General features: G+C 37.8%; 1 protein-coding gene across 1 annotated transcript in view; it reads right to left on the bottom strand.

Moving 5' to 3' along the window:
• ZC2HC1A (zinc finger C2HC-type containing 1A) overlaps positions 1-12,357 on the bottom strand; it is a 70,171-nt gene that overhangs the window by 26,497 nt on the left and 31,317 nt on the right. Inside the window, exons 2-3 of the mRNA XM_061601900.1 lie at positions 1,251-1,324; positions 618-734 (exon numbers count right to left, since the gene is read on the bottom strand). Of these exons, the coding sequence (XP_061457884.1) occupies positions 618-734; positions 1,251-1,324 (191 nt within the window). The remainder of the gene's footprint in view (positions 1-617; positions 735-1,250; positions 1,325-12,357) is intronic.

The following is a 12,357-nucleotide window of genomic DNA, read 5'->3' as shown; positions in this document are numbered from 1 at the left end:
AGATGCAATGTTATTCACATTCAAACACAATTATGCTTCTTTCTCTCTTAGCTTTCAAAAAATTTCAACTCCTTGCCACAGAATCTGCATTCAAGGTCAAATGCCAAATCCATGTTTATAGTAAAACATGGCCCTGCTCTAGTTTTCCATGATTGTTGCAACTCTTTGAGAAACACAACTTTTTGTTGTGAACTTATAAAGCGGCTCATGCATTATGCTACTAGTGCTCCTTAAAACACAAGAACGTAATAGTCATGCTGGCTGCAATCCTAAAGAGCAAGTAAGTGTCACTGAATTCAGTGGGAATTACTTTTGAATAATCATGCTTAAGTTTCGGATGAATGATTCAGATTCCAGCAGGCTACATATTTCAAATCCAAAACAAACTTTACAGTTAGTACCTTTATATATATTTAGATCTAATACCAAGTATGATATCATGTAAGATATGTGCCTTAAAGTAACTGCCGCTCCCTTGTTGGACATATTATATCCCATAAAAGTTTGCTATGAATAAGCTCCCAAAGACACAACACACACGCAGCTAACAATTGAACTACATGTCCATGGACAGGTAACTGTCTAATATAGTCATATTCCAACACTCAAGTACCTACCCGTGGCTTCAGAGGTTTAACTGTGGAAATATCAGTTCCCTCGGCTCTCTGTCTGCTAGAGTCAAATGCTTTCCTTTTTCTAGCAGCAGCTTTTTGGCAAATGGGAACATGCTTTCTCTAAGAGTAGAAGAGGAAATAAATGTGTTTATATTTGGAAAGAGGGTTCCCCCCCCTCCTATTACGAGCTATCCTGTCCTCTAAGCAGGCTGGGGAGACCTGGGAGGATAAAACTTATATGTATTTATGTTTATCATTATCCCACTTTATCCCAAGGCCTTGGGTAATAATGGATTAATAGCAGTTAAACAAAACCCCATTAAGTATAAAACAATCCAGTAGTATAAAGCAAGGTTAAATTTTCAAAAACAGTTCCATCCCATAATCTATTCAGGACTTTGAATGAAAAGATTAATACCAACCTACATAAATAATTCCCATACAATTAAGAAAAAATCTACATTTGTCTCTCTCCAGTGTCAACTACTTAGAAGTTTTTATGACTATGCAGCCTACGAATTGTGTAAGTAATTAAATAAATAAACAATTCAAATGGTTAGGACAGCTTTACTTTTAAATCGAGGGTGAAAAGTGATAATATTTTTATACCTGATTTTTATACTCTTTTATACTCACTAATGCATTTGGGGAAAAAGTCCTCCCACAAATCTTGCAAGGTAAAAAGTCTTCAGTTCGCACACTTCCATTATCTTAAAAGAAATACACATACACATTATGGCAATACAATTCCTACTTATCTCTTAACCTGTGGCAATATTTATGTTGTCTTTAGATTGCTAAAAATGAAACTCCAATGAAGTCAAACTTAAACTATAACAGATGTAATGTCGGGGGTTTCATTCATAAAATTGCCTGCAGAGATGGGAATGCTCTGCATTTCTCACACAGGAACATTAAAACTTTTTCATTCCATGAACAGGGATAGATGACCTGTGAAAATCTATGGCCTTGGGAATCTAAATATTGATTGGGACCATGCCCCGAGTTTCTGACATTCAGATTATACTGTTATACCACGGAATCAAACAATATCTGAAGTACTACACAACTGTGAAATTTTTTGGAAGAGCTGAATGATGAAATAAAGGAAGCTAGAAATGCAAGAAACTGTTTACATCTACAATTTATTGTACATAATCCATAATCCACCAAGTACCACACACCAAATTCTTCAGTTTTTAAAAAATTAACTATGGCCAAAGTTCTATATTGAAATTACCAGCAAAATTGCAAATAAAGAATGACCCTTTTGCTAGGAGGAAACCAGCCATGACCCACAACACTCATCAGCTGAAGACTTTGTTGCAGGACACAGGGGTTTAATTTTTTTTAAATGACCATATCATCATTAATTGGTCTTATTATCCATCTTGCCAATAAAAATTGACCATGGCAATTTACTAAAAATAGAATTATATCAACACACAACAACCACAGACTGTAAAACTTTAAAAAGAGCAAATATGGTATAATGGTTAGAGTATTACCAATTTGAGTGAAGGATTAGGACATGGGAGACCAGGGTTCAAATCCCCCCTCTGCCATGCAGTACACTCTGTGACCTTGGGCCAGTCACTATCTCTTCACCTAACCTATCTGAGTTCTTGAGAGGATAAAATGGAGAGGGTATGTACACCACCTTGAGCTCCTTGGAGGAAAGGCTGGATATTAATAAAATAAAAAATAGGACTCTGCTTCGGGGAATCGACCAGACCAGACGTTCTTTGGTGAGCTCTGCACTCCAGCACTCTGCAAGCCCTGGTTCATTGCTTCTGAACAATTTTTATTGCCTTTTTGAATTACAACGACAGGCTGCAGTTTTTAGGACCTTTGCAAGCTCCTTTTCCAAGAATTTATATTCTCCACCCCCTGGAACACTCCTGTCTGGTAGTTGTTGACTCTGTTAATCTGTGGAGGAGTAAACAACTTGATTTCAAAGAACGATATTGGTGAGACCAGAGAGAGACCACCTTCTGCCCCCGGGGGAGGATTTCCAGCACAGGCTGGGAATGAGAAAATAAAGAAATATATCTCTGCGAGTGTGAAGGAGGAAAGTCTCCTAAGACACCGTGACTGGTAAGACACCATGACTAAAGATAAGGTCTGATATGGAGAACTAAGGAATACTTTGAAGACCTCAGTCAGACTCTATAGTTACCGCCAAAAAAGACATTTGTTTCTAACTGGATTTTAAAGGTAGATTCCAAAGGTGTTTTTTTTTAAAGTGGTTTTAAACTGTTCTCAACCGTGGTTTTTTTTTTTTTTTTTGCTCTTCTTCCTTTTTATCTTTTCATATTTTTTGTTGTTTTTGCTGACTTGGGTATTTTGCTGTGCTCATATTGTGTTTATATTTTATTTTATCTTTATGTTTTTATTCTTTTTTTATTGGAGCCCCACTGTTTTATTATTTGTTATCTGTTAGTACCTGATCCCAGTGTTTGGCTCCTTTAAATCTTTTATGGTGCTCACTTGAAACCTGTTGATGAATATGAAGAGGTGGGGCTTTGACAGAGCTCTCAGATGCTTAGGCACCTTGGAAAAGTTATATGCCGATCAGCAAATAAGAAACAGATTAAAAGGCCGAATAATGATGCTTACAAGGAGGAACTATAAAGAGTTGGGCCTCTCCCCTAAATGCCTCCGTGACTCTGGCAAACTTCAAGCAACTGCACAGGCTAAAATAACAAACTTTTTCCAGAGGACAGAGACCCCGATAGAGAATCTTTCACATCAGTTAAATAGCCCTGAAGTAGGTGAACGAACTTTGAATCATCTTCTGGACACTGTTCCTAGGTCTGCAGAACAGAAACAATCCCTGCATGCTTCTGGACATGGGGCAAATATATCACAATGGGGTAGCTCTCATGTTCTCCTTACCCCAGGAGAATGTAAAAAAGATGCAACCCCACCCCCCTTCTTTTGTGACCCAAAGGAACACCTTACATCACAGACTGTCCCAGAATCCATACAGCACTCACAGCTGGCTTCAAAGTGCTCTTCGGATTCACTATGGTTTGATATTATGGGAGCACAAAACATGCTTTTTGCAAACTCTCTCCAGATTATCCTGAGAAACATCATGGATATTAAGAATCAAATTGCAGAATTCAAACAATTTTATGGCCCTCATATGAGGACACCCAATGAATCTTCTGTACATCTGATCCAAGCTGCTCCTCCTGCTACTTCACTAAAGGACGATGATAAGAGAAGCTACAATCTATATAGATCCCTGGGAACCAGGAATGAGATCTGTATTAATGTTAGTACTCAAACTGAGCTTCCGGAGGTTCCGCCCAGAACCATTGACCAAAGGAATGAGAGATTCAAGGGATCTATTGGATTAAGGGCAGAAAAGCCCACTGATGTAGACAGGTGCAGTGGGGGGAAAGGGGTGGAAACAAACCTCAAAATAGGTGGGGAGTGACCAAAAAATCAACTAAGGGAAAAAGGGGAAGAAATTCCCATAGCACTAAGTTTAATTTTAAGAATTTGTTTAATTTACTTGAAAGTCAAGAAAAAGGAAAAAAGGTGCAACCAAAAAAGTTATTCAATCCCAAAATCTCCAAGGTAAGGGGTCTAGTTTTCGGCCCCTCCCCTCCCTACCCCCCATAGTTGAGGACTCAAATCCCCAGGCGGCAATCAGTGATCTCCTGTCCCTTGAGCCACTCTCTTTGAAATTACCACCTAAAGTCCCGTTGCCACCTAAGACCCTAGCTGTAAACAGGACTGCTGCTAATGGCAACCCATCTCTCGCAACAGCCTCAACAATAGTACTTTTAAGACTTCAGCTAGTGTTTTGCAACTTCCCTAGGCCCAGGGATGAGCCAAAACTGATTGGAAAGAAACTTCATGACACCGGAGTCACTTATTTATCAGTTCTAGATATAAAGGAAGTTGATTACCTGTGTTTTGATTTTCCTAATTTTGGATTAAAAGTAATCTTTAATAGGACCTCCATTGTAGCTGATATCCTTAGATGTAGGAACGTTTTTGCAAAATTTGGTATAGAGGTGAATAGACATTTTTATAATACTTCAATCCAACCTCTGCTTAAAGATCCACGTGTCTCTCACCAGAACACAGTGTCTATTAAAAGAGACAATTTTTTGTCTTTAAATTGTCCTACTGAGAAGCTGTTGGACTTGAAGGAGGCTGTTTCAACGGGTGATAAGCCATCTTCACCCCTAAATTCAAACAAATTTATAGACTTGAGAAGTGGAGATGATGTAATAACTATGGGCCTGTTATCTACTAACCCTATGAAATCTGAAGCGGGTAAACCCCCCTGTAATGACCTCTTGACTGTGATACTAGATGAATCCCTCCCAAGAAATCCACATCAGAGATACAAACATGGAATCTGACAGTCGAAACTCTTTAGTTTCAAAAAATAATGGAAGGGATTAATGATATAAAACAGGAAATGAAAACTGAATTGACAGATATAAAAGACTATATTAAAACACAAGTGGATGAGATTAAAGGGACAATTGGGCAAATAAAGGAGGATGCAAAAAACACTAAAGAAAAGGTACAAATCTTGGAGAATAGAACAGATATATTAAATCTGGAATTAGAAAAAAACTTGGACTATATGGCTGTGACTGAAATGAAAAATAAAGAACATTGTTTGAGATTCCGTGCAATTCCTGAGGAAACAGGTGAAGACATCAGAGATAAAATTGTTAATGCTCTAGTAAAATTTCTGGATTTGAATGAAGATCAGATGGAATTTGAAATAGATAAAGTGTATAGAATTAATTCCAGATATGCAACAATGAATAAAATTCCAAGAGATGTGCTTGTTCATTTTATAAAGAAGACGACCAGAGATATGGTATTACAGCAACACTTTAAAAATACCTTTAAAATTGATGGTAAGGAAATACTGGTGATGAAAGAAATTCCTATTAGACTTTTACGTAAGAGAAAAGAATATGCTTTCTTTACAGAGAAACTTAAGCAACGCAAAATTCAATTTAGATGGGATGTTCCAGAAGGAGTGATCTTTACATTCAGACAACAGAAATATAGATTGAATACTGTTCAAAAAGCAAGGGACTTCTTGAGAAAAGCTTCAAAAGATATGAAGATAAACTCAAAGATATGGATATAATTCCTGGGGAACAAAGTCAACAAAATATGCAGAGGAAGGGAAGGAAGATGATGGACTAAAAGGAGCATCAGGCACATTTTAAAATACACTCTTAAAGATGGATTACAAATATCTAACTTGGAATATAAATGGAGCCAATACGGCGCAGAAGAGAAAGAAAGTGTTTCATTATTTGAAAAAATTAAAATTGGATATAATTTGTTTACAAGAAACTCATATTAAGAAGAAAGATTCCAAATATCTGATTTGTAAAAATTTGGGTGAAGAATTTATTTTGGCTGGACCAAAAAAAAAAAATGGAGTTGTTCTCTACATTAACCCACAACTGCTTCCTAAATTGGTATTACTGGATGATAGTGGTAGATTTGTGGGGGTCGAAATTACTCTACAGGGTACAAACATTGTGATAGTGGGTATCTATGCCCCCAATGAAGATAAAACAAGGTTTTACACAGGACTTATGGAAAAATTGTCAGAGTTTTCATATGACCATTGGTGTGTTATGGGTGATTGGAATGGGGTAATCTCACCAAAAATTGATAGGCTTTCTGAAAAAAATATCAAAGAGACACAGGGTAAATTACCGAAGATTTGCTTTGAACTGATGGAACATTTAGAATTGGTGGATACCTGGAGATATATAAATGATAACGCAAAGGAATTTACTTATTTTTCAGAAAGACACAAAACATTCTCGAGGATTGATATGATTTGGATGTCTAAAATTTTAGCGAAGGACACTTTTAAAATGGATATATTACCAAAAACTTTTTCGGATCATAACCCTGTGATATTAACTTTAAAAAAGAAAAATCTTGGATTTAGATGGAGACTAAATGAATCTTTATTACAGAATGACAAAGTAGTACAAGAATGTAAGAAGAAATTAAAAGAGTTTTTTGAACATAATTTACATAAAGGAACAAGTGAAAATATTGTTTGGGATACAAGTAAGGCATTTATGAGGGGATATCTTATTAAATGTAACTCTGAATTAAAAAAAAAGAAACAACAGAAAATGCAATTAATCTTGGAAGAAATAAAACAAAAAGAGGAAGAATTGAAAAAGAATCCAACTAAAGTTTCTATTGTAAATGAAATCAAAATGTTACAGAAGCAAGTATCAATGCTGACAGTTAGAGAAATTGAAAGAAAACTAAATTTTGCTAAACAAAGGACTTTTGAATTTGCAAATAAACCTGGGAAATGGTTAGCATATAAATTAAGAAAAGAACGCCAAAAAAATATCATTTTAAAGATACAAGAAGGAGATGAGACGTTGACAGATAATGTAAAAATTAAAAAGATTTTTCATCAATATTATTCAACATTGTACAAATGTCAGGAAATTCCATCTGAAAAAATAGAAGAGTATATATCTAAACAGAATTTGCCTAGAATTACAGACTTTCAGAGACAAGCTATTAATGGTCCTATTACGTCAAGAGAGATATCTGAAGCTATAAACAAAATTAAATTAGGAAAGGCACCAGGACCAGATGGGTTATCTGCAATGTATTATAAATGTTTGGAGGAAGAACTCTTACTACCTTTACAGTCTACAATGAATCTTATTCTGCAAGAGGGAAAGATACCGGATAGTTGGAAAAATGCTAATATAACATTAATACCTAAAGAGGAGCAAGATTTAACTAAAACAAAAAATTATCGACCAATATCTCTATTGAATAATGACTATAAAATTTTTACAATGATCTTGGCAGAAAGATTGAAAATAATATTGCAACAATTTATTCAGGAAGATCAATCAGGGTTTTTACCTAAAAGACAATTACGTGACGTCAGGAATGTCTTGAATGTCTTGGAATATTTAGAACAACGAAATGATAAACAAGCAGCTTTGATTTTTTTAGATGCTGAAAAAGCATTTGATAATTTGAATTGGAAATTTATGTTTCAGGTTTTGGAGCAAATGGATTTTGGAGACAATTTTATAAAATGGATTAGATCGATTTATACATCTCAGAAGGCTCAGATAATTGTTAACGGAGATTTAACGGATTCATGTGAAATACAAAAGGGTACAAGACAAGGATGTCCTTTATCTCCCCTTTTATTTATTTTGGTCTTAGAAGTGCTGCTTAGAGATATAAGGCAAGATAAAAGAATTTCGGGATTAAAGATAAAAAAAGAAGAATATAAATTGAGAGCATTTGCTGATGATTTGATAATTGTACTAGAAAATCCTTTGGAAGGAATTAATGTATTGATGGACAAATTAAAAGAATTTGGACCGTTAGCAGGATTTAAGATCAACAATCAAAAAACAAAGATGTTGGTGAAAAATTTAACTTTAAGGGAACAGAAAGAGTTAATGGACAAGACAGATTTTACAATAGAGAAAAAGTTGAAATATTTAGGTATCATTATGACAAATAAAAATTCAAAGTTGTTTCATAATAATTATGAAAAATTATGGACAGAGATTAAGAAAGATTTGCTAAGATGGGATAAACTACAATTGTCATTAATGGGTAGAATATCTGTGATAAAAATGAATGTATTACCGAGAATGATGTTTTTGTTTCAAACAATACCTGTAATATCCTCTGATTTACCTTTTAAACAATGGCAAAAAGATATCTCTAAATTTGTATGGCAAGGAAAAAAACCAAGAGTTAAATTTAAACTACTACAAGATGCCAAAGAAAGAGGAGGACTGGGATTACCAAATCTGAGACTTTATTTTGCTGCCTGCTGTCTAGTCTGGATAAAGGAATGGATTTTATTGAGGAATAAAAGACTATTGGATTTGGAGGGCCATAAAATTTGAAGTGGGGATGGCATGGATATCTATGGTATGACAAAGTAAAAGTAAATGTAGACTTTAACAATCATTTCATAAGACGTCCTCTGTTGAAAATATGGAATAGATATAAACCAAGGTTTTATTCGAAAATACCATTATGTGTCTCAAGTCAAGAAGCGTTTTATAGAAGAGAAATGGCTGGAAAAGAGAAATGGTTAACTTATCAAGAACTATTAGAAAATGTACATGGAGAATATACAATGAAAGAGAGAGAACAACTGACAAAGGAAGGATATAGTTTTCAATGGTTTGCCTATTTACAATTGTTAGAAAGATATAAAATGGACAAGAAAATGTATGGGTTTGAAATAAGTAAATCTGATTTTGAAATAGGATTGTGTACAAATGATGAAAATATAATTGCGAAAATGTATAAACTCTTATTGAAAATGGATATGGAGGAAGAACAAGTAAAAGAGTGTATGGTAAAGTGGGCAAAAAATTTTGGTTATAACATACAAATGGATCAATGGGAAAATATGTGGAAAAAAGGTTTGAAATTTACACTATGCTATAATCTTAAAGAAAATTTTTATAAAATGATGTACCGTTGGTACATGACTCCAGAAAAGTTGTCAAAAATGTATAGTAATGTTTCTAATGTTTGTTGGAAATGTAAACAACAAGAAGGATCATTTTATCATATGTGGTGGTTATGTAAAAAGGCAAAATCATTTTGGGCACAGATAGGTAGGAAGATGCAAAAAATTCTAAAGATAAATATTCAGTCAAAACCAGAATTTTTTTTATTGGGTTTTATGGATAAACAAATAGAAAAGAAATATGGAAGAATAATATTATATATGATTACGGCAGCAAGATTATTATATGCACAAAAGTGGAAAATGGAATCAACACCAACAATGGAAGAATGGTTATTGAAATTAATGGACTTAGTAGAAATGGATAAATTGACATGTTTACTTAGAGAAAAATCGACAGATACATTTCTTAAGGAATGGAAACCTCTCTTAGACTTTTTGTTGAAAGATCAAAATAAAATGATGATACTGGGATTTGACGATTAATTAAGACAGCCTATGGAGAAAAGGGACTCTGTATGTAAACATTAAGGGACAGGTTTGATGTATATTATATACTTATAGCTGATCTGCGACAAATCGGAAGTCAACTATTTTATTTTCATTTTTTGTTGATGTATTGTTATGTCTTTTTGACTTTGTTTTGTTTGTTTTTGGAAAAATTTGAATAAAAATTATTAAAAAAAAAAGAAACTCTTTAGTTCGGTTGAGATACACCTTCAATGCCCTCCGGACATCCAAAGAGTACCAGGAGTTCTCCCATGGCCCAGTAGGATTCGGATAGAACGAAGGTAGAGAGAACAACTGTTTTTGATGAAAAGGTGAGTTCACCTTAGGCATGAAAGAGGGATCTAGTCTCAAAACAACACAGTCTTTGAGAAAAATACACAGATGTTTAGCCACTGACAGCGCATTAAGCTCTGAGATGCATCTGGCAGAGGTGATGGCCACGAGGAAAAGTACTTTGAATGACAGCAGGTGAAGGGTAACGTTGTTGAGAGGTTTGAAAGGTGGTTTCTGGAGAGCTGCAAGAACTGTCTGGAGACTCCATGATGGATAGCGATGAACCACAGGCGGGCAAAGTGTGGCTGTGCCCGAGAAAACACCGTATTAGAGGATTGCAACCATTAATACCTGAAGGGCAGAGGGATAATACTGATGACAGGGCGGAGACCTGTCGATGCAAGGTGTTAGCCATAAGGCCTCTGTTGAACCCTTCTTGAAGGAAGGCGAGAACCTCCAAGACTGACGCGTTGACCGGGGATATGTTTCTGGCTGCACACCACTAGTGAAGATGTGCCATGTGGAACCATAGATCCTGATTGTAGATGGACGGCGTGATGCCAAAATGGTGGCTATGACCTCTTGCGACAAACCTGCTTCCCCTAAATAGCTGCGCTCGACCTCCAGGCGGTCAGACGCAACCAGGATGGGTCTGGGTGTTGGATTGGGCCCTGTGACAGAGGGTTCCGATAGGGCAGAAGATTCAGAGGTGGTTCAGTTGAGAGACACACAATTTCCAAAAACCACGGACGGCATGGCCATAAGGGTGCTATCAGAACAATGTCCGCATGTTCCTTTCTCAGTTTCTGTAGAGTGCAGGCTAACAACGGAGTTGAGGGGAAAGTGTAGAGGAGACCCCAAGGCCAGGTGGATGTTAGTGCATCCACGCCCTCCACTTGAGGAGAGGGATACCGAGCGAAGAACCGAGGCAGGTGATGATTGTCGGGAGAAGCGAAGAGATCCACCACCATGTTGCCAAAGTGGCATTGTAACTGAGCAAACACTCTTGGATGGAGTCTCCACTCCCCCTGGTGGAGTTGTCGACGACTGAGCCAGTCTGCTTCCATGTTGGCTTCTCCGCTGAGATGTTCCGCGTGCATGGACTCCAGGTTTGACTCGGCCCATGAAAGGAGAATAGCGGCTTCCCGGTGAAGCTTGTGCAAGCGCATTCCCCCTTGTCTGTTGACATGAGCCTTCGTACAGACGTTGTCGGTACGAAGCAGGATGTGATGAAGGTTGAGTATGGTAGCGAAGTACTGGATGGCAAACTGAGCCGCCCAGAGCTCCAGCCAATTGATGCTGTTTCGGGACTCCTGTGGAGACCACTTGCCCTGGATGCAAAGGGAGCGACAGTGTGCACCCCGCCCGGTCAGGCTGGCATCGGAAGTGATGATGACTTGTGGTGGATCCTGGAAGGACATGCCCCTCCAGAGGTTTGAAGAAACCGTCCACCATACAAATGAGTTGCGGAGATGATTGGGAATACGCAGCTGACGACGTCTGCAAGTCATGATGTCCTGCTGAAAGGGAAGCAGGAACCACTGCAATGAGCGAGAGTGAAACCTTGCCCAAGGGACTATCTGAGTCACGGAGATGAAAAGGCCCATGGCCTTGGCCAGGACCATAAGATCTACAGTGGATGAGGTGATCAGATACGCTGCGGTGGACTGTAGGGCTTGTACACGTTCTGGAGACAGACCGATTGTGGCCTCTCGGGTGTCTAGAATTGCCCCCAGGTGCTGTAGACGATGTGTGGGAAGCAGATGACTTTTGGCGCAGTTTATGAGGAAGCTGTGGGAAGACAAGGTTTCTAGAGCGAGGCGAACCCCTGCTTCTGCCTGAAGAGAAGTTTCTGCGCAGATCAACAAGTCGTCTAAGTACAGATAGATGTAAACTCCCTGGCAGTGGAGAAAAGCCACCAGGGTGACCATAATCTTTGTGAACACCCAGGGGGCCGAAGAGAGACTGAACGGCATTGCACGGTACTGGTAGTGGTGCCGGTCGTAGGCAAAGCGGAGGTATCGTTTGTGTCGGGGGTGAATGGGTACGTGTAAATAAGCCTCTTGGAGATCTATGGAGGCTAGGTAATCGTTTTGTTGTAGGGTTTCCCGAATGGACGAGAAGGACTCCATTCTGAACTTCCGATGTCGGACAAACCGGTTTAAGAACTTCAAGTCCAGGATTGCCCTTCAGGTGGTTTTGTCACGTTTGGGCACAACGAAGAAAAGTAGACTCCTGAGAAACACTCTGCGGCTGGTACCTGCTCTATCGCTCCAATTTGAAGGAGATGAAGAATGGCGTCAGAAAGAGCTTTGCGTTTTTCCGGAGAATTGGACATGGGGGATGGCAGAAAATGGTTTGGTGAGGGGCTGTTCAGCTCTATAGCATAGCGCTCCCAAACTGCCTGTCGTACCCAGAGGTCTGTTGTTAAATGGTCCCAATTTTGGG

This window comes from Rhineura floridana, chromosome 1, assembly GCF_030035675.1.
Source record: "Rhineura floridana isolate rRhiFlo1 chromosome 1, rRhiFlo1.hap2, whole genome shotgun sequence".
Taxonomy (NCBI): domain Eukaryota; kingdom Metazoa; phylum Chordata; class Lepidosauria; order Squamata; family Rhineuridae; genus Rhineura; species Rhineura floridana.
This window is presented reverse-complemented; position numbering and strand designations above follow the sequence as displayed.